Consider the following 24,338-nt stretch of genomic DNA (forward strand, 5'->3'; position numbering starts at 1 on the left):
TGATCTACAGGCAATTATTTATTAGATTAATTTACAAAATACATTTACAATATCTAACACTACAGCAGAAGGAACTGCAACCAGGGACGAGGGGCTATAATTATGAAGAGAGAATTGAGAAGTTAGAACCAAGAAAGTTCCAGGGTTATTTGATGAAGGCCTTCAAGATTATAAGGTTCCATTGGTCAACAAGGTAATAATCAGAGGGCACAAATTTAAGATGTCATATAAAATAATTAAATGGGAGATTTTAATATATATATTTACACAAAGAGTGATTAGAATGGGAAAATTCCCAGCCATAAACCATCATGGGAGCAAAGTCCACAATTAAAAAATTGAATAAGTTGTTTGGAAAAGAGGAATATTAAAAGGTGTGGGGAATATGCAGAATGGTGGGATTAGACCATGTGGTTCATGTTGGAATAAAAAACTGTAGATATTTGGGCAAAATGGCCTTGCTTTTGTGCTGTAAAATTCTACAATACAATACATTTCAATTCTGAATTGAAAAAGGAATTGAAGTATTTGGAAAGAAAGAATACAAATTAATTTGGGAAATATAGAGAAATGTTATTAAGCAAAGAGCTCCAGTTGAAGATCTAGCATCAGCACAGGTGAAGTAGGTTGAATAGATTCTTCTTGTGTTATAATTCTTCCAATGCGCAAGATCTTGCAGTTATCTGCATTGAATTTCATCTGCCACTGTACTACTCGACTGCAAATACAGTCTAGATACTTATGCAACACCTTTCGCAGACTCCTGCCACCACCTTCCCAGTTTGGTATCGTTTTCAAATCTGACCAGTTTGCATGTTTTTCTGAACCAAGGTGGTTCATATAAATGATAGATAGGGATTCCCGCACTCCATTCAGGAGGGATAGGATGAACAGCCAGAGGTCATGGTCTATATCGGGACCAATGACATAGGTAGAAAGAGAGATGAGGTCCTGCAGACAGAGTTTAGGGAGCTAAAAAGCAGAACCTCAAAAGGTAGAAATCTCCGGATTACTCCCGATGCCATGAGATAGTGAGTACAGAAATAGGAGGACAGAGCAGATGAATGCCTGGTTGGAGAGATAGTGCAGGAGGGAGGGCTTTAGTTTCCTGAGGTAGTAGGACCGCTTCTGGGTGAGGTGGGACCTGGATAAGCCATACGGGTTGACCTCAACAGAGCCGGGACCAATATCCTCGCAGGGGGGTTTGGTAGTGCTGTTGGTAAGGGTTTAAAGTGGCTTGGCAGGGGGATGAGAACCTGAGAATAAATCCAGTAGGGAGAGGAGTAAAGCTGGAATTAGAAAGCGAGTTTGAAGGACAGAGGAAACAAGCAGGAAAAAAGGGCAAAAAAACAAATTTAAAAGTTCTTTGTCTAAATGCATGTGGCATTTCACAACAAAATAGATGAGCTGACAGCACAAATAGATACAAATGGGTATGATCTGATAGCCATTACAGAGACGTGGTTGCAAGGGGACCAGGACTGGGAACTAAATATTCAGGGGTATTTGACAATTCAGAAGGACAGACAGAAAGGAAAAGGAGGTGGGGTAGTACTGTTAATAAAGGATGGGATCAGTGCGTTAGCGAGAAACGATATTGGCTCAAAGGATCAAGATGTTGAATCAGTTTGGGTGGAGATAAGGAATAATAAAGGGAAAAAGTCACTGGTGGGCGTACTCTATAGGCCCCCTAACAGTAGCTACACTGTTGGACGGAGTATAAATCAAGAAATAATGGAGGCTTGCAATAAAGGAACGGCAATAATCATGGGTGATTTTAACCTTCATATTGATTGGACAAAGCAAATTGACCAGGGTAGCCTTGAGGAGGAGTTCATACAGTGTATCCGGGAAAGTATGTTGCGCAACCAACCAGGGAGCAGACTATCTTAGATCTAGTATTGTATAATGAGGCAGGATTAATAAATGATCTTGTAGTAAAAGATCCTCTAGGAATGAGTGATCATAATATGGTTGAATTTCAAATTTAGTTGGATGGTGAGTAAGTTGGTTCTCAAACCAGTGTCCGAAGCTTAAATAAAGGAAATTACAAAGGTATGAAGGCAGAGTCGGCTAAAGTGGACTGGATAAATAGACTAAAGAATGGGACAGTTGATGAGCAGTGGCAGACATTGAAGGAGATATTTCATAACTCGCAACAAAAAATATATCCCAATGAGAAGGAAAGACTGTAAGAGAAGTGATAACCATCTGTGGCTAATTAAGGAAATAAGGGAGGGTATCAAATTGGAAACAAGGGTATACAAAGTGGCCAAGACTAGTGGAAGTGAGAATGTGTGCAGAAGGATTATGAACGCGGCAGAGGGATGGAGATGGGGAATCATGGGAAAATAGCTAAAGAAGTGTCAAGATGCTAACAATTGCAGAATCAACAGAAAAAAAAGGGATTACTGAGAGTTGAGGTTAAACACGGGTCACGGGAAAGTAAAAGCAATCACGGATAGGAGAACATAGAAACATAGAAAATAGGTGCAGGAGCAGGCCATTCAGCCCTTCTAGCCTGCACCGCCATTCAATGAGTTCATGGCTGAACATGAAACTTCAGTACCCCCTTCCTGCTTTCTCGCCATAACCCTTGATCCCCCGAGTAGTAAGGACTTCATCTAACTCCCTTTTGAATATATTTAGTGAATTGGCCTCAACTACTTTCTGTGGTAGAGAATTCCACAGGTTCACCACTCTCTGGGTGAAGAAGTTTCTCCTCATCTCGGTCCTAAATGGCTTACCCCTTATCCTCAGACTGTGACCCCTGGTTCTGGACTTCCCCAACATTGGGAACATTCTTTCTGCATCTAACCTGTCTAAACCCGTCAGAATTTTAAACGTTTCTATGAGGTCCCCTCTCATTCTTCTGAACTCCAGTGAATACAAGCCCAATTGATCCAATCTTTCTTGATAGGTCAGTCCCGCCATCCCGGGAATCAGTCTGGTGAACCTTCGCTGCACTCCCTCAATAGCAAGAATGTCCTTCCTCAAGTTAGGAGACCAAAACTGTACACAATACTCCAGGTGTGGCCTCACCAAGGCCCTGTACAACTGTAGCAACACCTCCCTGCCCCTGTATTCAAATCCCCTCGCTATGAAGGCCAACATGCCATTTGCTTTCTTAACCGCCTGCTGTACCTGCATGCCAACCTTCAATGACTGATGTACCATGACACCCAGGTCTCGTTGCACCTTCCCTTTTCCTAATCTGTCACCATTCAGATAATAGTCTGTCTCTCTGTTTTTACCACCAAAGTGGATAACCTCACATTTATCCACATTATACTTCATCTGCCATGCATTTGCCCACTCACCTAACCTATCCAAGTCACTCTGCAGCCTAATAGCATCCTCCTCGCAGCTCACACTGCCACCCAACTTAGTATCATCCGCAAATTTGGAGATACTGCATTTAATCCCCTCGTCTAAATCATTAATGTACAATGTAAACAGCTGGGGCCCCAGCACAGAACCTTGCGGCACTCCACTAGTCACTGCCTGCCATTCTGAAAAGTACCCGTTTACTCCTACTCTTTGCTTCCTGTCTGACAACCAGTTCTCAATCCACGTCAGCACACTACCCCCAATCCCATGTGCTTTAACTTTGCACATTAATCTCTTGTGTGGGACCTTGTCGAAAGCCTTCTGAAAGTCCAAATATACCACATCAACTGGTTCTCCTTTGTCCACTTTACTGGAAACATCCTCAAAAAATTCCAGAAGATTTGTCAAGCATGATTTCCCTTTCACAAATCCATGCTGACTTCGACCTATCATGTCACCATTTTCCAGATGCACTGCTATGACATCCTTAATAATTGATTCCATCATTTTACCCACTACTGAGGTCAGGCTGACCGGTCTATAATTCCCTGTTTTCTCTCTCCCTCCTTTTTTAAAAAGTGGGGTTACATTGGCTACCCTCCACTCCATAGGAACTGATCCAGAGTCAATGGAATGTTGGAAAATGACTGTCAATGCATCCGCTATTTCCAAGGCCACCTCCTTAAGTACTCTAGGATGCAGGCCATCAGGCCCTGGGGATTTATCTGCCTTCAATCCCATCAATTTCCCCAACACAATTTCCCGACTAATAAAGATTTCCCTCAGTTCCTCTTCCTTACTAGACCCTCTGACCCCTTTTATATCCGGAAGGTTGTTTGTATCCTCCTTAGTGAATACCGAACCAAAGTACTTGTTCAATTGATCCGCCATTTCTTTGTTCCCCGTTATGACTTCCCCTGAACGTAATGGTTTTTACTGATAAGAGGGAAATAGGTTTTACTGATAAGGAAGAAGAATTTAATGAGGCTATAAACAAGCTGACCTCGGGGCCAGCTCTAATTAGGAGACCTCCTCGCATGCCATTGGACATACTCGGGGGGGAGGAAGAAAGGGAGTGGATAGACCAAGTGCTAATCAAATGTGTTATGTTTTGAAAATGTATAACTACTGTGCTTTTCGCGCTGTAAAGGGGCTTTGTCTAGAGGAAGGTGAACAAGCTCAAATTGAGAGTGTTCCTTTGTCTTGACAAGTCCCGGACGGAGAATCTTCAATAAAGGTCTTTTACAGAAAAGACAAGAAGGTGTTCGCGTCAGTGTATTCGCTGAAACAGATTGAGGGAAAAAGAATCCGTATTAACAGAAGGCCGGAGGATTGGGAAATTTTTTAATAGCCAGCAGAGAACGACTAAAAACAAAATAAAGAGAGGGAAGATAGATTATGAAATTAAACTAGCACAAAATATAAAAACAGATAGTAAGAGTTTCGACAGGTACATAAAAATGAAAAGTGTGGCTAAAGTAAATGTTGGTCCCCTGGAGGATGAGACTGGGGAATTAATAATGGAGAACAGGGAAATGGCAGGAACATTGAACAAATATTTTGTATCGGTCTTAATGGTAGAAGACACTATAAACATCCCAATAGTGGATAATCAGGGGCTGCAGATAGGAAGGAACTTAATACAATCACTATCACTAATGAAGTAGTAGTATATAAAATAATGGGACTAAAGGCAGACAAGTCCTCTGGACCTAATGCCTTACATCCTAAGGTCTTAAGAATAGTGGCTGCAGAGATAGTGGTTATAATCAACCACAATTCCCTGGATTCTGGGGCGGTTCCAGCAAATTGGGAAATCGTAAATGTAACGCCCCCATTTAAAAAAAAGGAGGCAGACAAAAAGCAGGAATCTATAGGCCAGTTAGCCTCGCATCTGTTGTTGGGAAAATGCTGGAGTCCATTATTAAGGAAGCAGTAGCGGGACATTTGGAAAAGCATGATTCAATTAAGCAGAGTCAGCATGGTTTTATGAAAGGGAAATCATGTTTGACAAATTTGCAGAAGCTCTTTGAGGATGTAACGAGCAGGGTGGATAAGGGAGAACCAGTGGATGTGGGGTATTTGGATTTCCAGAAGGCATTCGATAAGGTGCCACATAAAAGGTTACTGCACAAGATAAAAGCTCACGGGGTTGGGGGCAATATATTATAGCATGGATAGAGAATTGGCTAACTAACAGAAAACAGAGTCGGGATAAATGGGTCATTTTCTGGTTGGCAGTGACTAGTGGGGTGCCACAGGGATCGGTGCTGGGGCCTCAACTATTTACAATCTATATTAATGACTTGGGTGAAGGGACCGAGTGTAATGTAGCCAAGCTTGCTGATGATACAAAGATAGGTGGGAGATAAAATTGTGAGGAGGACACAAAAAATCTGCAAAGTATATATAGACAGGCTAAATGAATGGGCAAAAATTTGGCAGATGGAGTATAATGTGGGAGGAAAATGTGAGGTTATCCACTTTGGCAGAAATAGTAGAAAAATAAATGGAGAAAAATTGCAAAGTGCTGCAGTACACAGAAATATGGGGGTTCTTGTGCATGAAACACAAAAAATTAGTATGCAGTTACAGCAAGTAATCAAGAAAGCAAATGGAATGTTGGCCTTTATTGCAGGGGGGATAGAGTATAAAAGCAGAGAAGTCCTGCTACAACTGTACAGGGTATTGGTGAGGCCACACCTGGAGTACTGTGTACAGTTTTGATCTCCGTATTTAAGGAAGGATATACTTGCTTTGGAGGCTGTTCAGAGAAGGTGCGCTAGGTTGATTCCGGAGATGAGGGGGTTGACTTATAAAGATAGGTTCAGTAGGATGGGCCTATACACATTGGATTTCAGAAGAATGAGAGGTAATCTTATTGAAATGTATTAGATAATGAGGGGGCTCGACAAGGTGGATGCGGAGAGGATATTTCCACGCATAGGGGAAACTAAAACTAAGGGACATAGTCTTAGAATAAGGGGCCACCCATTTAAAACTGAGAAGAGGAGAAATTTATTCTGAAGGTTGTATATCTATGGAATTCACAGTCCAGAGAGCTGTGGAGGCTGGGTCATTGAATATAGTTAAGGCGGAGATAGACAGATTTTGGGACGCTAAGGGAGTAAAGGGTTATGGGGAGCGGGCAAGGAAGTGGAGTTGAGTCCATGATCAGATCAGCCATGATCTTATTGAATGGCGGAGTAGGCTCGAGAGGCCAAATGGCGTACTCCTGCTCCTATTTCTTATGTTCTTATGTAATATTTCCTCCTAGCCTGACACCATTCCTCTACTAGTGCCCATCACTTCCTATCAGCCAATACCCTATTCACTTCCAAATTTTACCTAGGGTACCCCCTTATGTAACAGCTATATGGAATTTCATCAAATACATGGTGATTGCACGTAGCACTTTGAAAAGTAATTAGATGACAAACCTGGCGAAAGTCAGTTAGCAGCTGCTGTGGTAGGAAGTAGCAGCGGTAAAAATATTTGCTCACTGGTGCTTGCTACTCCATTAATTTATTGAATTGTTGGTGCTGCCTTTTTTGTTTTCCTACAAATTTAATAATATTCCTCCAGTAATTTGTTGATTTGTTACGATGCTTGCTGCCCTATGAATGTATTGATTCACTGCTGTCCACTATTTCATACTTCTAACAAAGAGCTGGCTGCTGGGAGCACAGGAGGTGGGGGCAGAGCGCAGGAAACCTGGAAGTCCAGGCTCCCCTGCACGCTGTGGAGTTTTACTGTGTGACGTCACAGACAGGTTCCCCGTCCGGAAGTCAGCCTGATTGACCGGCTGGCTTCCAGTTGGGCGGCGAAAGCTGGAGCAGAGGCCGCAGCCACCAGGGTAGGAGGGGGGAATTTGTGGGAGCTAGGATGAAGCACTCCTGCTCCTTTCGATCCACAAGGATTGCTCCCCGATGCTGTCCTCGCCTCACTGCAGCTGTTGAGAATCCCGTGGTTTAACCTTGGCAAGCTACAGTTAAACCTACACAGCAGGTTAAAACCGAGGCTTCTAGCTTCATTATAAAATGCCAAGTAACCTCCTGGGAGCAGGCTGGCTGCCTGCCCCCGCCCAACCCCCTCCATTAAATCCAGAAGTGGGCAGGTTGAAGTCAGGATTCAAATTTAAATTATTTTAACCTCCCACCTACCTCAACCCACCCGTTTTTGGGAATTAAAATTCCCCCCAATGGGTCCGAATGTTCTCCTTCTGTGCTGTAAACTTCTAAACTTCTTTCTATTTAATTCACTGCTGCCTGTTTCTGAATTAACATATTTATTGATTGGCACCCATGTTAATTTGGTGGTGACCGCTGCTCTATGAATTTATTAATTCACTGGTACCTACTTAGCTCATGAGTATCTTTCATTGCTATCAGTGAATCGTGATGGATGTGGTTGGTGTTGTTTCCTTTCAATTTTCCTGTTACATTTGTATGGTGTCAAAAGGCAACAATACACTTTGATCTAATATAAGTTACCCAGTTTATTCAATTATTTTTGAATATTCATGTTATTGTTGCAGGTTCTCCACTGTTTTAGGGTGTACTGGCATCACATTAGTTGGGAACATCAAGATGAAGCATTGGCATTGTACAGATTTGATTCTCGTGTGCAACACCACGGGAGATAGACTAGTAATATATTAAAGGTGTTTCATATAGCATGCATTTCCTGTCCACATTAACCTTACTTCCTATTACCATTTTTGAATCACACTTATGTCAACTTTTATAATAGGAAAACCTTACATCAACATGACAGCATTTTCTAATGGTAAAAGCCCATCAACATTTGCCAGTTACCCTGTAATTACTGACCACTTGATATTAGGTAATGCTGTTGCACAAGTTGGCAGGATCAGATTTATTATTGTCCTATGACAACTTAATCATGTGTGAGAAAGGGTTAAAATATTGACTACTAACTTCAGGACAGAGTGCATCACAAGCAGAAAGGTTCTCTCTTTACCAGATGCATTGCGCGAGAGAGAGAGAGAGAGAGAGAGAGAGAGAGAGAGAGAGAGAGAGACACACAGAGGGACAGAAAGAATATGGACTCACGAGATAAACACCTGCTATTTGAGACTCAGAGATGCCATACACGGTACTGTTAGACACTAACGCATTGATACTTAATTGTAGCTGGTCTGGTAATATTGGGAAAGGAGAGAGATGAGGACTGAGGAAGTGGAGAAAAACAGAAGGATGAAACATGAGATCATCTTCATCCATGTCAATCAATAGAAGTATTTTAGATTAACCATGAGTCACTACGCCGTAGCTTAAAGACGTAAAGCTATAGTGAACAAGACGTGATCAGGTCTGCATCGATTTACATATATGGACATTTGATAAGGAACTTGCAACTTAGAAAGGTATAAAAAGTGGTAGATTGTAATGATGATTTGGATTTGAAGCGTTTGATCAACCTGAAAATTGAGCTCAGAACAGCTCAAGTGCCCAACCATCTGGTGTGGTTGCAAATACGATTTTAAATATATACTATCGCATGTACTATATATTTAATAAATGTATGACTGCTTGGCCTCAGGGTTTCAAGATTTCAAGGGTTAGAATATCTAATCAAAATAAAAATACCTCCTCTAACAATCAGGTAATTGAAGTAACAAATCGGTTCAAGTAGTATGTGTGAAGGCTATAGAAACAGATTTAGAAAGCTGGTCAGAAGACGACCTTCTAAGATAATATAAATGTTAACCAGAAAAGCTGAGGACTCAAAAAGAAGCATTAGATTAAAAGGGGCTTTTGTTTCATGTTTGTTATACTGAAAAAGACAACACAAGCATTATATCAGCATTGGAAATGTAGGTTTTAGAGAGAGAATAAATCAAAGTGCATAGGGAATAAGCAAAAATAAATACAGTACAGGTGCAGCGTCGGAAATCCAGAGTTCCGGAATACGGAATGTTCCCGAATCCAGGACGATCCGTGGTAGGGTCATCCGGAATCTGTACCCGCCGATGCTGCTGACCTTGTGGCCTCGCCACTGCCCGACCTCAGGCCTTGCCCTGCCTGAACATGTCCTCGGCGAGGCCCTCCTCCCATCTTCTGATGTTACGAAATCCGGAAATACCCAAACTTGAGCCTGGGTGTTTCCGGATTCATGACACCAGAAACATATTTGAAAGTCCGGAAAAACATAAAATCCGGAATGGCCTCGGTCCCGAGGGTTCCGGATTTTAGGTGCTGCACCTGTATTCAATTTCATAAACTTGTGGCCAATTGTCAGGTCTATAATTTGGAAAGCAGTTAATTCCCTACTAAAAATTACTTGCAACACTATATAAGCCAAGGGATATTTTATACGGTCTATGGAAAAATAGAAAGCAAGCATGCACATAGAATAATGTATACTGCATTACATAATAGAAATACAATTACTTTCAATAACCGAGGTGATTTGATTAAAGTAACAGGAATTACACCACCAGTGTACTTCCTTACGTAGCAAGGCAAATTTAGTACTAGGAAATATAGCTCGCATAACCTATACACAGAGGTCTGCGCAAACTTCCACAATGGACTTCTGATTCTATAAGGAAAGACAGAACATAGATTTTCATCTTCCTTTATTTAATAGAATTAAGATATGTTGGAATATATTCCATTATAATTCTTAGATTGCATCTTAACTGAACAGCTGTACTATCTAACAGTTCAGCTCAAACAATTCTAAATCTTGATAGTGATGTTAGCAGAAAATCTCAATAACGAACCACAAAAATAATTTATATAGAGATCAGCAGAATACTAATTAGAAACAATAAATTTCATATGTCTGAGACAAACCAAAAGATTGAGAATTGGACAGCCACATAATATTTTTCCTTCAATTCAAATGTCCTTCACTCTTTTCAAACTGAAGTCAAATACTCAGGTGATCAGACTGAAGTAGAAATTCAGAGATTTCAGATTTTGCCTTTGAAAATGCATAAAGTTTAATTTGGCATGAAAGATGAAGGAATTTGAAATACAATATAATCCTGTAACTAATATCTTATCACATCAGGAAAAATGTCTACCACTGATTTTGTTTTTTATTCGGACAGCAATAAATCCGATACATGTGCTTACCTATAAAAAGGATAAGCAATACGCAAATGGGAATTATGGAAATTTACCTGCTGGAAGCCTTCTGTACCAAATATCCCCCTCAGTTCTTCAAGCTCCCTGTTCAGCTCTTCAATCTCTTGCTGTTTCGCAGCTAAATCTTCCTCCATTATTTCGAGTCTTGTCTGAAAGGGCCGTGTATCATGCTCAGAGCAAGTTCCCGATATGCTAAATTCCTCTTCCTAAAGCAATTAAAATGAATTAAAAACCTGTACAGTATTACATGTGAGCTTCACAGATGAGAAGCCATAGACAGGGGAAAAATGAATTTCGTAAGAGGCAGATTTAATATTAAAACATGCAGCTAGTGGCAATCTATCACTATAGCAACTATTGTTGTTAGCAATTTGCATCTCAAGAGCTTCAATGTGCATTTGTCTATTTTTCCAACCCACATTACTTTGATGAGTAAGATTTAAAACAGTATTACTTTTATGCCATTTCTGGTGAAAACTTTAATGAACTATTATAACACAGTTATAATCTTACTAAGCCTTCCAAAAAAAATGTTTTGGTCATCATACTGAAAACCCAATAGTGGGGATTAAAATTAGAAAATATAGCCTATACACAATTGGTCAGAGATAATAATGGAAAATCTAGCCCTGTCACCCAAAAATAGGTGATATTTCTAGTGTTAGTGGTTGTTTTATTTTTCAGGATCGCCGGAATATCGCCCATTTTAAAAACGGCTAATTTTGCCTTTTTAGTTTGGGCGATATGAAATGACCGATAGCGATATATTCAGTTGTGCAAGGCCGGCGTCCATAGCAACGGCCGTTCTGCACATGTGCGTTTTTTTTCAGCCAATTAACTCGGGAGGTTAGGTGTCATCTGCGCATGCTCAGAAGACAAAGGGAGGGAGACAGAGACTGCATTTTGTCTTTGAGCCTGCTTGTGAATGTCGTCTCACTCAAGGTTGTGATAAAAATCTAATTGATCTAATGAAAACTATTTGGCAAAATGGAAATGGAATATGAGGAATCCGCAGTCAGTGAGGAGATGGCAGAGGTGGGTGAGGAGAGTGATTTGGCAGAGGTTGGAGGGAGAAGGAGGGCGAAGTGCTTCTTAGATGAGGCGAATGCAGCCCTTGTCCACGAGGTGGAGACTCGGGTGGTCGTGGGAAACCGCCCCCCCGCGTATACCAAAGAATCTGGGTGGAGATCACTGAAGTGGTTTCATCGGCGGCCCACAATGTTAGAGATCCAAGCCAGTGCCGCAAGCACTGGAACGACCCGGTTGAGTCTGCAAGAGTAAATATTAAATTTATAATTGTAATGATGGATGCACTGACTCATTAATTAAAATGTAAATCTGACAGATTGTAATTAAGCTGGGTAATCTTGGTGTTACGCATTTGTTCCTAACCACGTTCTCATTAAATTTCTTCTCTGAACGTAGATGTTATAACCATGCATCAATTGCATACAAACCATATTAGCATATAACGTTAACGATGAATAGCATGGGCGATGACTAATTGTGGGTTATAATATGTGTGTGTTCCATAATAGTTTCTAGGCAATTAGCTTATGCTATGCTCTTGTCACCTTTGCAGAAGATATTTAAGAATCGCGCTGAGCGCAGGAAGAGGGCCTGCTGACTTGTATCTTCTCTCTGACCTAGCAGAGCAGGCCTCAGCTCTTGACGGCGCTCATAATCGTTCGGCCACCCGTGGTGGTGCTGATCCCATTGTTGTGCCACGCGAGTAATGTATAAACCATTGGTAATTTTAAGTAATTTCATGCCATTTGAGTATAATATATGAATGATGTAATGTTATGTAATTAATGCTGGGGTCATGAAATCTTATTGTAATGCCTTGCAGCTTCTGTACTCTCATGTTAATTATATGTGACATCTGTCGGTGATAGTTACTGCAGTAGTGTTGCTCCTCGTACATATGCCTGCGCAGCATAAGCATTCTCATGTCAACCTGGCCTCCCAATCTCTTCTTCTAACCTCAATTATGTTTTCTAGCTCCCCAGGCTCAACGCAGGAACATGGAGGCCCCCGGATCATCATCCTCAGTTGCCTCTTCTGTGGTCAGCATGGCCTCTTCTGGTACAAGCCATGCTGACCACAGAAGAGACAACTGAGGAGGATGATGAGCCTCAACCGTGCTGCTCAGTGCAGGTTGAGGCCTCAATTCAAGGATCTATTGTACCTGCAGCCACATCCTCATCAACTGATGAAGTAGTGGGGCCAAGCCTCTTGCAGCAGGGCACTGCGAGTGGTCCAGCGCCTATACTGACCCTGCAGAGGTTGGTTCTGCGAGGTAGGCATGCGCAACAACAGGCGAATGTTAATCTGCACATGGTCTCACTGTCGAGGGTGAGCATCGACACTGGTCGAGAGCTTCTCCAGGCGATAGATGGATTGACCGGTAACATTGCCGCACTCTCTGCGCATATTTCAGAGGACACGGTGCAGATGGTTGCGACAATGTGGAGAATGACCGATTCCGTCGATGCCATGCAGCAGACGGTGGTCTCGGGATATGGCACTGCACCCCAAGGTGCCGTACCACCTATGCCGACAGATGCGAGTCAGGAGGAAGCAGTTGCTTCCGACTCGGAAGATGTTTCTTCGGAAACGTCTTCTCCAGCTTCCCAAGATTTGACTCTGCCATCGTCAAACCCCACACCAGCAGCGCTTGAGGTGCCCTGCTGCAAGACTGCTTGGTGTTAATGCGGGTAGAAGGGGGAGCATAAATGGAAATGGGGGGGTTAAGACCCGGAGGGGAGAGGTAAAGGCAGAGGGAAGCGTGCCCGCAGGCAGGGTGGGGGGGGGGGGGGAAAAGGGGGCTTATTCTTGTTTTTGTTATTAAATTGTTGACTGTTGGCGGAGTTGTTATTGTTGGAGTTGTTATTGTTATTAAAAATTTGTTGACTTTTTGGGCGGGGGGGGTGAGTGGATGGGTGTGTGTCCTGTTATTGAAAAATTATTTTAAAATTGTTGACTGTTGGGGGTTTAAGGGGGGAAGATGGGTGTTTATATTCAATTATTCAATGTCGTGGTGCACATTGGTACCAACGACATAGGTAAAAAAAGGGATGAGGTCCGACGAAACGAATTTAAGGAGCTAAATTAAAAAGTAGGACCTCAAAAGTAGTAATCTCGGGATTGCTACCAGTGCCACGTGATAGTCAGAGTGGGAATCGCAGGATAGCGCAGATGAATACGTGGCTTGAGCAGTGGTGCAGCAGGGAGGGATTCAAATTCCTGGGGCATTGGAACCGGTTCTGGGGGAGGTGGGACCAGTACAAATCGGACGGTCTGCACCTGGGCAGGACCGGAACCAATGTCCTAGGGGGAGTGTTTGCTAGTGCTGTTGGGGAGGATTTAAACTAATATGGCAGGGGGATGGGAACCAATGCAGGGAGACAGAGGGAAACAAAAAGGAGGCAAAAGCAAAAGACAGAAAGGAGATGAGGAAAAGTGGAGGGCAGAGAAACCCAAGGCAAAGAACAAAAAGGGCCACTGTACAGCAAAATTCTAAAAGGACAAAGGGTGTTTAAAAAACAAGCCTGAAGGCTTTGTGTCTTAATGCAAGGAGTATCCGCAATAAGGTGGATGAATTAACTGTGCAAATAGATGTTAACAAATATGATGTGATTGAGATTACGGAGACGTGGCTCCAGGATGATCAGGGCTGGGAACTCAACATCCAGGGGTATTCAACATTCAGGAAAGATAGAATAAAAGGAAAAGGAGGTGGGGTAGCATTGCTGGTTAAGGAGCAAATTAAGGCAATAGTTCGGAAGGACATTAGCTTGGATGATGTGGAATCTATATGGGTAGAGCTGCAGAATACCAAAGGGCAAAAAATGTTAGTGGGAGTTGTGTACAGACCTCCAAACAGTAGTAGTGATGTTGGGGAGGGCATCAAACAGGAAATTAGGGGTGCGTGCAATAAAGGTGCAGCAGTTATAATGGGTGACTTTAATATGCACATAGATTGGGTTAACCAAACTGGAAGCAATACGGTGGAGGAGGATTTCCTGGAGTGCATAAGGGATGGTTTTTTAGACCAATATGTCGAGGAACCAACTAGGGGGGAGGCCATCTTAGACTGGGTGTTGTGTAATGAGAGGGGATTAATTAGCAATCTCGTTGTGCGAGGCCCCTTGGGGAAGAGTGACCATAATATGGTGGAATTCTGCATTAGGATGGAGAATGAAACAGTTAATTCAGAGACCATGGTCCAGGACTTAAAGAAGGGTAACTTTGAAGATATGAGGCGTGAATTGGCTAGGATAGATTGGCAAATGATACTTAAGGGGTTGACTGTGGATGGGCAATGGCAGACATTTGGAGACCGCATGGATGAACTACAACAATTGGACATTCCTGTCTGGTGTAAAAATAAAAAAGGGAAGGTGGCTCAACCGTGGCTATCAAGGGAAATCAGGGATAGCATTAAAGCCAAGGAAGTGGCATACAAATTGGCCAGAAATAGCAGCGAACCCGGGGACTGGGAGAAATTTAGAACTCAGCAGAGGAGGACAAAGGGTTTGATTAGGGCAGGGAAAATGGAGTACGAGAAGAAGCTTGCAGGGAACATTAAGACGGATTGCAAAAGTTTCTATAGATATGTAAAGAGAAAAAGGTTAGTAAAGACAAACGTAGGTCCCCTGCAGTCAGAATCAGGGGAAGTCATAACGGGGAACAAAGAAATGGCGGACCAATTGAACAAGTACTTTGGTTCGGTATTCACTGAGGAGGACACAAACAATCTTCCGGATATAAAAGGGGTCGGAGGGTCTAGTAAGGAGGAGGAACTGAGGGAAATCCTTATTAGTCGGGAAATTGAGTTGGGGAAATTGATGGGATTGAAGGCCGATAAATCCCCAGGGCCTGATGGACTGCATCCCAGAGTACTTAAGGAGGTGGCCTTGGAAATAGTGGATGCATTGACATTCATTTTCCAGCATTCCATTGACTCTGGATCAGTTCCTATGGAGTGGCGGTTAGCCAATGTAACCCCACTTTTTAAAAAAGGAGGGAGAAAGAAAACAGGGAATTATAGACCGGTCAGCCTGACATCGGTAGTGGGTAAAATGATGGAATCAATTATTAAGGATGTCATAGCAGTGCATTTGGAAAGAGGTAATATGAGAGGTCTAAGTCAGCATGGATTTGTGAAAGGGAAATCATGCCTGACAAATCTGCTGGAATTTTTTGAGGATGTTTCCAGTAGAGTGGACAAGGGAGGACCAGTTGATGTGGTATATTTGGACTTTCAGAAGGCTTTCGACAAGGTCCCACACAAGAGATTAATGTGCAAAGTTAAAGCACATGGGATTGGGGGTAGTGTGCTGACATGGATTGAGAACTGGTTGTCAGACAGGAAGCAAAGAGTAGGAGTAAATGGGGACTTTTCAGAATGGCAGGCAGTGACTAGTGGGGTACCGCAAGGTTCTGTGCTGGGGCGCCAGCTGTTTACACTGTACATTAATGATTTAGACGAGGGGATTAAATGTAGTATCTCCAAATTTGCGGATGACACTAAGTTGGGTGGCAGTGTGAGCTGCGAGGAGGATGCTATGAGGCTGCAGAGCGACTTGGATAGGTTAGGTGAGTGGGCAAATGCATGGCAGATGAAGTATAATGTGGATAAATGTGAGGTTATCCACTTTGGTGGTAAAAACAGAGAGACAGACTATTATCTGAATGGTGACAGATTAGGAAAAGGGGAGGTGCAACGAGACCTGGGTGTCATGGTACATCAGTCATTGAAGGTTGGCATGCAGGTACAGCAGGCGGTTAAGAAAGCAAATGGCATGTTGGCCTTCATAGCGAGGGGATTTGAGTACAGGGGCAGGGAGGTGTTGCTACAATTGTACAGGGCCTTGGTGAGGCCACACCTGGAGTACTGTGTACAGTTTTGGTCTCCTAACCTGAGGAAGGACATTCTTGCTATTGAGGGAGTGCAGCGAAGGTTCACCAGACTGATTCCCGGGATGGCGGGACTGACCTATCAAGAAAGACTGGATCAACTGGGCTTGTATTCACTGGAGTTCAGAAGAATGAGAGGGGACCTCATAGAAACGTTTAAAATTCTGACGGGGTTAGACAGGTTAGATGCAGGAAGAATGTTCCCAATGTTGGGGAAGTCCAGAACCAGGGGACACAGTCTAAGGATAAGGGGGAAGCCATTTAGGACCGAGATGAGGAGGAATTTCTTCACCTAGAGAGTGGTGAACCTGTGGAATTCTCTACCACAGAAAGTTGTTGAGGCCAATTCACTAAATATATTCAAAAAGGAGTTAGATGAAGTCCTTACTACTAGGGGAATCAAGGGGTATGGTGAGAAAGCAGGAATGGGGTACTGAAGTTGAATGTTCAGCCATGAACTCATTGAATGGCGGTGCAGGCTAGAAGAGCCGAATAGCCTACTACTGCACCTATTTTCTATGTTTCTATGTTATTTAGTTAATGTATAGTTTGTTTAAAAAAAAAACATTTTTTGTTAAAAATTATTAAAGATTTTTATTTAACTTACAATTGTTGTGCAGTCTCTTCTAATAACAGAAAGGTCAAACATCAATACAAGGGTTGCAAACAATGGCCAAGCCAGGCAAGGACGAAACGTAACGTAACTGTTCACAACGTAACCTCACGGAAAGCGGTCATTTATGAGCTGCTGACGCAACAGTCTTGCAGCAGTGTAACTACCACGGGGCTTTTTCTGCGGTGTAGGGTGGGGTGGGAGCATGGGTTCATCGACAGGCTGATTGTCCTCCCCAAGGTCCTCCTCCCCTCTCTCCCGAGGTGGACCGGCAGTCCCATCTGGCAATTCCTGTCCCCTTCTGATAGCTAGGTTATGCAACATGCAGCACACCACAATTAACTCAGCGACCTACTCAGGGTGGTATTGTAGGTTGTCTCCTGAGTGGTCCAGGCATGTGAAGTGCTGCTTCAGCACTCCAATTGTCTTTTTGATGATATTGCATGTAGCTTTATGGCTTTCATTGTAGTGCTTCTTGGCTTCTGTCCAGAGTCTTTTGCAGGGGTGTCATGAGCCAGCTGGCAAGGCCATATTCTTTATCCCCCACAGCATCCAACTGTGACCTTGTGGCTGACTCTTAAACAGGTCAGAGACAGTGCCTTCACGCAAGATATGCGCATCATGAATGCTACCTGGAAAATTTGCGTTTACTGCCATGATTATTTGCTTCTGGTCGACAACGAGCTGCACATTCAGGGAGTGAAATCCCTTTCAGTAACTGTAAACCTCTGCATCCTCTAAAGGTGCCCGCAGGGTAATGTGTGTACAGTCTATTGCACCCTGCACCTTGGGGAAGTTTGCTATTCTCGTGAACCCCAAAGCCTCCTCAGTCTTCTGGGCGGTGCACGAGTGATGACGTCAGATTTTATTTTAAAAATATGGGCAGGCGGATCAGCTCATTCCCAGCGATAATTGTATGCCAAAAGTTCCGCCGGCAATAAATGGTCGATAATCGGGCGTTAGATTCCATTTATAATCAAATATGGACGGTAAACAGAATCTCGGCGGTTATATGCCGAAAGTCTAGCCCTTAGTGAAAATTTTCAAATCTCTTACTGAATAATTTCAGCTCCTCCAATGCCTGCATGCTGTGGCACTGAATTGTTCTGAATGAGAAATCCGACGTTCAATACTCGGTCTGCACAATGGTAACTCACTACAAGATATCGATGTGGGTGTACATTTGGCTTGTAAGAAAAGAAGACGTTAAGGTCCCCGATCTTTATTGTCATCCAGAGATCCTGTCAGAAAGACATCAGAGTGGGATCAGATGGAGCTAGGATGTGCTTCCCTCATAGTTGCCACTCACAGTTCAGGTTCACATTTGAACAGCAACTATTTAAATGAGATACCTGGAGGCCTGCCAGTACCCATGGAACTGTGCCCACCCAGTTCTGTGATTAAGAGTCACTACTTTTGGAAGAATGAAAACTAAAAGAATGTTCAACATTTAAAAAAAAATTAAAATACAATCTACATGTTGTCTTGAAAAGCAAAAGCTGAAAAATTCAATAAAATAGTCGTAATTTCAAAATACACATTGGTTCTTTTTTTAAATCAAATCTTTTAAAATAATGTTATTCAGAAAGAGAGAGTTGAAAGTTTTCAGTGACAAAGACCAACTGTAAATTTGAGGCTGCAAGAGCTAATGTTTTACTTTAGCTTCTGGTTTAAATCAGAATACATGGTGGCCAATAAATTCTCCATAAACTCTTTGTTAGGAGGAAGTTTAGCCAAACTCCTTCATTTGAAAAATCTAGGTATTCCATTAACAACTGTGTTCACACAATAAAAATCACAATTGCATATCAAATCATTGCAAAAAACTGTAAGAAACATAGGGCCAACAGATATACCTTGTTCTCCCAGTGATGTAGCGAAGCAGCTCATAACACCAATGTTAGTATATATTATGGATTAATAAAGTTTCGATGCATATTAGTTTGCTGATGTTAATAGGCATTATTAACCATCTGCTACTCAGAATGGCTGAAAATGGTCACCACATAATTACAGAGTGTTTGGGGTGAATTTGTGCGATAAGGAAAATAAATTTTCCATTTTGAGCATTTAGTGCCAGCATCATGTCAGATCAGGTGCAGCATGAACAAAAGTAGAGTAAAGCTCTCTCCAACCTTATTCTGCCCCAACAGTGGTTGGCTTAATCCCCCCCAAAGAAATGCCTTTTGCTGTACTTATATATTTCTCACATTCGTCATCCTTACAGCCTCCCTAAAATTGCCAATTGGTGCTGCGTTTTAGACTTATGCCAAAAAGGAACTGAACCAACTAGTTTGACAAAGGATTTTTGCAATTGGTGGTGGGGGGGGGGATCATTTTAAATCATAGATTTAGAACGCAGGTTCCAAAATTAAACATTCTAACTTACTCATCGGTCAGCATGTTTACTAATTTCTATAGTCAATTATATAAATTGTTTAACTTATTAGTTATTAAAATTGATCTTGAATTATTTAATTACTGAATGTGGGTAGTGATATGAATTTACACTCTGGTAACCATGCCACCCATACTGGGAAAAGAAACTTAGGCAGTAGCTGTTCATAAATATATTAGTCAGTTATTTCACTTCATACTGTACCCTGGTTATGTCTTCTGCTTTAAATACTGTTTCGTGTTGCATTGTACAACAGCCATTTGCCTGTGCAAACCAAATCATTTCTTTTTAGCATTTCTCATCCATTCCTAAAAAAAGTATGCTAAGACAATACAGCATTAATGTTTCTTAATACCAGTTAAAGAGCATGTAATCAATTTCTAACCATCCCATTATAGTTCTGTAACCCAGCAGGTCAAGTCTTTTCAAGCTCTGCCCCAACCAAAAAAATTCTCCTAGTTTCTCACGCCCATTAGCTGTTATGAATTAGACATAAAACATCAATAAAGTCATTTTTATTTAAAATAAAAATAATTTAAAACATCTCAACGTAAGTAATTTATTTCCTTTCTTCCTCTCAGATACTTGATGTAGCTCCATTTATCAGAGTCTCTCCCACCTTTCTGCAGATAAGCAGTCTTGGGGCTCATATAATGTGGAGCAAAACCTGGTAAAGTTCACATCAGTCCCTTAAAATATCGAATTAAAAAGTAATTAAGAGTTTATATGTGTCAACATACATCTACCAATTCACATCCCCATCCTGTCAGCATGCCCACCCTACCATATCAACACCAAGGCCTTGGTTCTGATTTTTGACAGTAAAGCGCCTCTGCCATGCTCTTGGAGTAAAAAGTTAGTTTCCTCTGCTGAAGAGCGGCATCATTCCCCAGGTACATTAAGGTTGTACAATACTTGCTCCAATCCAGTTGCATCCCCTCTGCTTATTCCTTCGCACTGTCCTCACCCTCCCTACCTGGTGGTTGTATCGCGCACCATGCCTCGCATGGGACATACTAGTTTCAAAATAACTTTTTAAAAAATTATTGAAATCAATTCCCCCGTAGCATGTCACATAGGGAGTCATGACTTGTACACAAGATAATTATAAGTGAAGAAGGCTGTTGATCCATCCAGCAAGACCTCAAAGTCCCCCAAATGCAGCAGTCAGTTCTAAAATGATTGCAAGGTTTTTCACAGCACTACTCTGTGAAGAACTTCCTGATAGCAGTCCTAAATTTGCCTTTTATTAGGATGAACCTTCAGCCCTTGTTCTAGTCTCACAATTTAGTTTGCATTTTCCAGATTTTCTTTTCCATGCCATTTATTATTTTGTACTCCTCCATAAAATCATCTCACTTCTTTTGACGACTGAAAAGCCCTTTTCCACCCTCTAAACCTCAAACAATTTTTCTTTCCAAAGTACTTTGGAAAATTAGTCGCTTATTATGTCTTCTGTAATTCTCAACAGATTCTCAGATGTAAACCTGTGATGTTTACTTTAAGCTTGAGTAATTTTTTTTGGTACTGTTTTCTCTAACTAATAACCACCATAAACAGTTCTACACCTACTGGTGGTTCTCACCTACTCCGAAAATTGAGGCAAAGTACATCCATCATCATAGGCAATCCCACAAAATCGAGGAAGACTTTCTTCCACTCCAAAAGTGAGTTTTCAGGTGACTGAACAGTCCAATACAAGAATTACAGTCTGTCACAATGTGAATGTTTGAAAATGTATAGAGACATTGAAGTTGAGAACGTGGGAATTATATATGGACAGTATAAGCTAACAAAGAATTCATGGAGGAATAGCCATGAAAATCTCAGACTAGAGACTGCAAAATGTTACAATATTAACACAGCTTGAAAAAAATCCCCACAGCTTACAAAAAACCTCAAGGTCTTATTAGATCATGTTATTAACCTGAAACATTAACAGAAGGTATTTGTTTAAAATCAGACCATACTTAGGTCGGCTTATGAGTGGACAAAGGGAAAGAGGGATCAAAGAGGATAGGCTGAACTAGGATGTCACTCTAATTGTATCTTGTTATCTTTTACCGAAAATGTATAACCGTCGTCCCTTTACAATGTAACGTCACTTTTTCCGTAGGAAGTGAGTGCGATCTATCAGAGTTGCATTCCTTCTGTCTGATAAGGTCCCCGATCGGGATTTGCTTTTTAAATAAAAGCTTGCTTTGTTTAAAGCACAATCGGTATTCGACTCAGTGATTTCACTGAACCAGATTGAGGGAAAAGAATCCAGAAATCAACAACAGGTGGGACAGACAGTCATTGGAAGAAAAGGTGGATGGGGAGTCTGGTTTGCCGCATGCTCCTTCCACTGCCTGCGCTTGTTTTCTGCATGCTCTCGGCGACGAGACTTGAGGTGCTCAGCGGCCTCCCGGTTGCTCTTCCTCCACTTAGGGCGGTCTTTGGCCAAGGACTCCCAGGCGTCGGTGGGAGTCTTGTGTTGGTCATGCGAACAACATGGCCTGCCCAACGGAGTTGGTCAAGTGTGATCAGTGCTTCAATGCTGGCCTAATCGAGAACTGACATTGATGCATTTGTCCTCCCAGGGGATTTGCAGGATTTTGCAGAGACATCATTGATGATATTTCTCCAGCGATTTGAGGTGTCTATTGTATATGGTCCATGTCTCTGAACTATACAGGCTCAAGAGCAAGGCATTGGGAGCGGATGGAATCCCTGCTGAGGCACTAAAGTATGGCGGAGAGGCACAATTAGCACGAATGGATGACTTCATCTCTCTCATCTGGAAGGAGGAGAGCATGCTGGGAGATCTCAGATGCAGTAATCATGACCACCTTTAAAAAAGGGGACAAGTCCGACTGCGGCAACTACAAAGGAATCTCCCTGTTGTCGGCCACTGGGAAAGTCATCGCTAGAATCCTAAACGGTCTTCTCCCTGTGGCTGAGGAGCTCCTCCTGGAGTCACAGTGCGGATTCCATCCACTATGGGGTACAACGGACATGATCTTTACAGTGCGACAACTGCAAGAGAAATGCAGGGAACAGCACCAACCCTTCTTTGACCTCACAAAAGCCTTTGACACTGCTAACCGCAAGGGACTATGGAGCGTCCTCCTCCGCTTCGGCTGCCCCAAAAGTTTGTCGCCATCCTCCGCCTGCTCCACGACGACATGCAAGCTGTGATCTTGAACAACAGATCCACCACAGACCCAATCCACATCTGGACTGGGGTCAAGCAGGGCCGCGTCATCGCACCAACCCTCTTCTCGATCTTCCTCGCTGCAATGCTCCACCTCACACTCAACAAGCTCCCCGCTGGAGTGGAACTAAGCTATAGAACCAGTGGGAACCTATTCAAACTTAGTCACCTCCAGGCTAGGTCCAAGACCATCCCATCTTCTGTCGTCGATAGTACATCCATAGAAGGGTCATCAACCTGACACGTTAACCTTGTTTGTCTCTCCACAGATGCTGCTTGACCTGCTGAGCATTTCCAACATTTTCTGTTTTTATTTCAGATTCCAGCATCCACAGTATTTTGCTTTTGTACATCCATAGTACCGTTACCAGTCCACTCCACCATCATCGCTTAGCAGCTCCTCCTCTACTTTGGCAATTCTTTTGGTAATAAAATATCTATAGAAAGTCTTTTTATTGCCGTTTATGCATTTTGCTAATTTTCTACCATACTCTACTTTAGCCTTTTTATAAGTTTCATATGTTCTTTATATTTGTCCTGTTTTTCATTTTTTATTATCTGCCCTGTACATACTAAATATTTTATTTTGTTTCAGATTTGATCTAATTTCCCTCTTCATTGATGGAACTCAAACTTTTAATTCACTTCCATTTATCATAACCGAAAGGTACTTTTTCACTTCCCTATTTAAGTAATCCCAGTTACTGATGTATGGTTCTATTTGCCATTTTTTCCTTCCATTTAATCTAACAAGGTCCATTTTTATCTCACTATAAATTGCTTTTTCTTCCCCAGTCAGATACCCTCATCCTCAAATTTTCTTTATCCTTTTCTATTCTTGCACTTAACCTAATTATATTGTGGTCACTGTTTCCCAATTGGTCCTTCACTTCAAGGTTACCTACTTGTTCCACTTCCTTATTCAGAACCAGGTCACAAGGTGCTGAATTTCTTGTTGGAGTAGCAATATACTGAGCAAGAAAACAGCCCCAAACTTGGAGCAAAATAAACTTCCCCTTTACACAAAACATCTTTTCCTTATCCCAATCTATTTTAGAATAATTAAAAATCTCCTACAACTATAACTCTACACCTTTCTGCTCATTTTGAGGGTATGTACACTCTGAGGGGGAATTTTATTCCTTTCTCTGGCAAAAGAAATAGAGGCAGGATGAGGAGAATTTTTTTAATGCAGCACGTCATGATGATCTGGAATGCAATGCCTAAAAGAGCGGCACAATGGGCCAAATGGTCTCCTTCTATGCTGTAAGATTCTATGATTCACCAGCTTCGAAATCTAGGTTCATTTTTGACATGTCCAAGAACACAAACAGAAAACTTTCCTAAGAATTATTTTAGCTACTATAATTAATTTGTGCAACCACAGGATTCTTCTCAAATCTTTGAAAAGCAGATCTGTTTTAGGCAAAATCAAGTGAATTTATTGGTAAAATAGCAGCAAATAATTAACAGTAATATAAAACATTAATTGTACAAGTTAGACTTCTTTAAAAAGTTTAGTCAAGCATAATGTGCCCATTCTGAAACAGAGTTGGCTGCCTCTTACGAGGTCATTTTCACATAGGTACTCAACTTTATTTCTGATGATAAATTTCATTATTTTGCAAGTGACCAATGCAAGATTAATGGGTCTATGGTTACCCGGGATTTTTTTTATCCTCTTTCTTGAAAATCAGTGCCTCAACGGCTTGTTTCCAGTCCAGTAGGACCACCCCAACATTTATCGACACCTTC

The 24,338-nt window shown here is 42.0% G+C and overlaps 1 protein-coding gene across 1 annotated transcript in view; it reads right to left on the reverse strand.

The window, feature by feature from the left end:
* Positions 1-24,338, reverse strand: part of akap9 (A kinase (PRKA) anchor protein 9) — a 353,045-nt gene that overhangs the window by 250,563 nt on the left and 78,144 nt on the right. The window contains exons 4-5 of the mRNA XM_070880224.1: positions 19,592-19,651; positions 10,487-10,657 (exon numbers count right to left, since the gene is read on the reverse strand). Coding sequence (XP_070736325.1) covers positions 10,487-10,657; positions 19,592-19,651 — 231 coding nt within the window. The remainder of the gene's footprint in view (positions 1-10,486; positions 10,658-19,591; positions 19,652-24,338) is intronic.

The sequence above is a fragment of the Pristiophorus japonicus genome, chromosome 5 (assembly GCF_044704955.1).
Source record: "Pristiophorus japonicus isolate sPriJap1 chromosome 5, sPriJap1.hap1, whole genome shotgun sequence".
Lineage (NCBI taxonomy): Eukaryota > Metazoa > Chordata > Chondrichthyes > Pristiophoridae > Pristiophorus > Pristiophorus japonicus.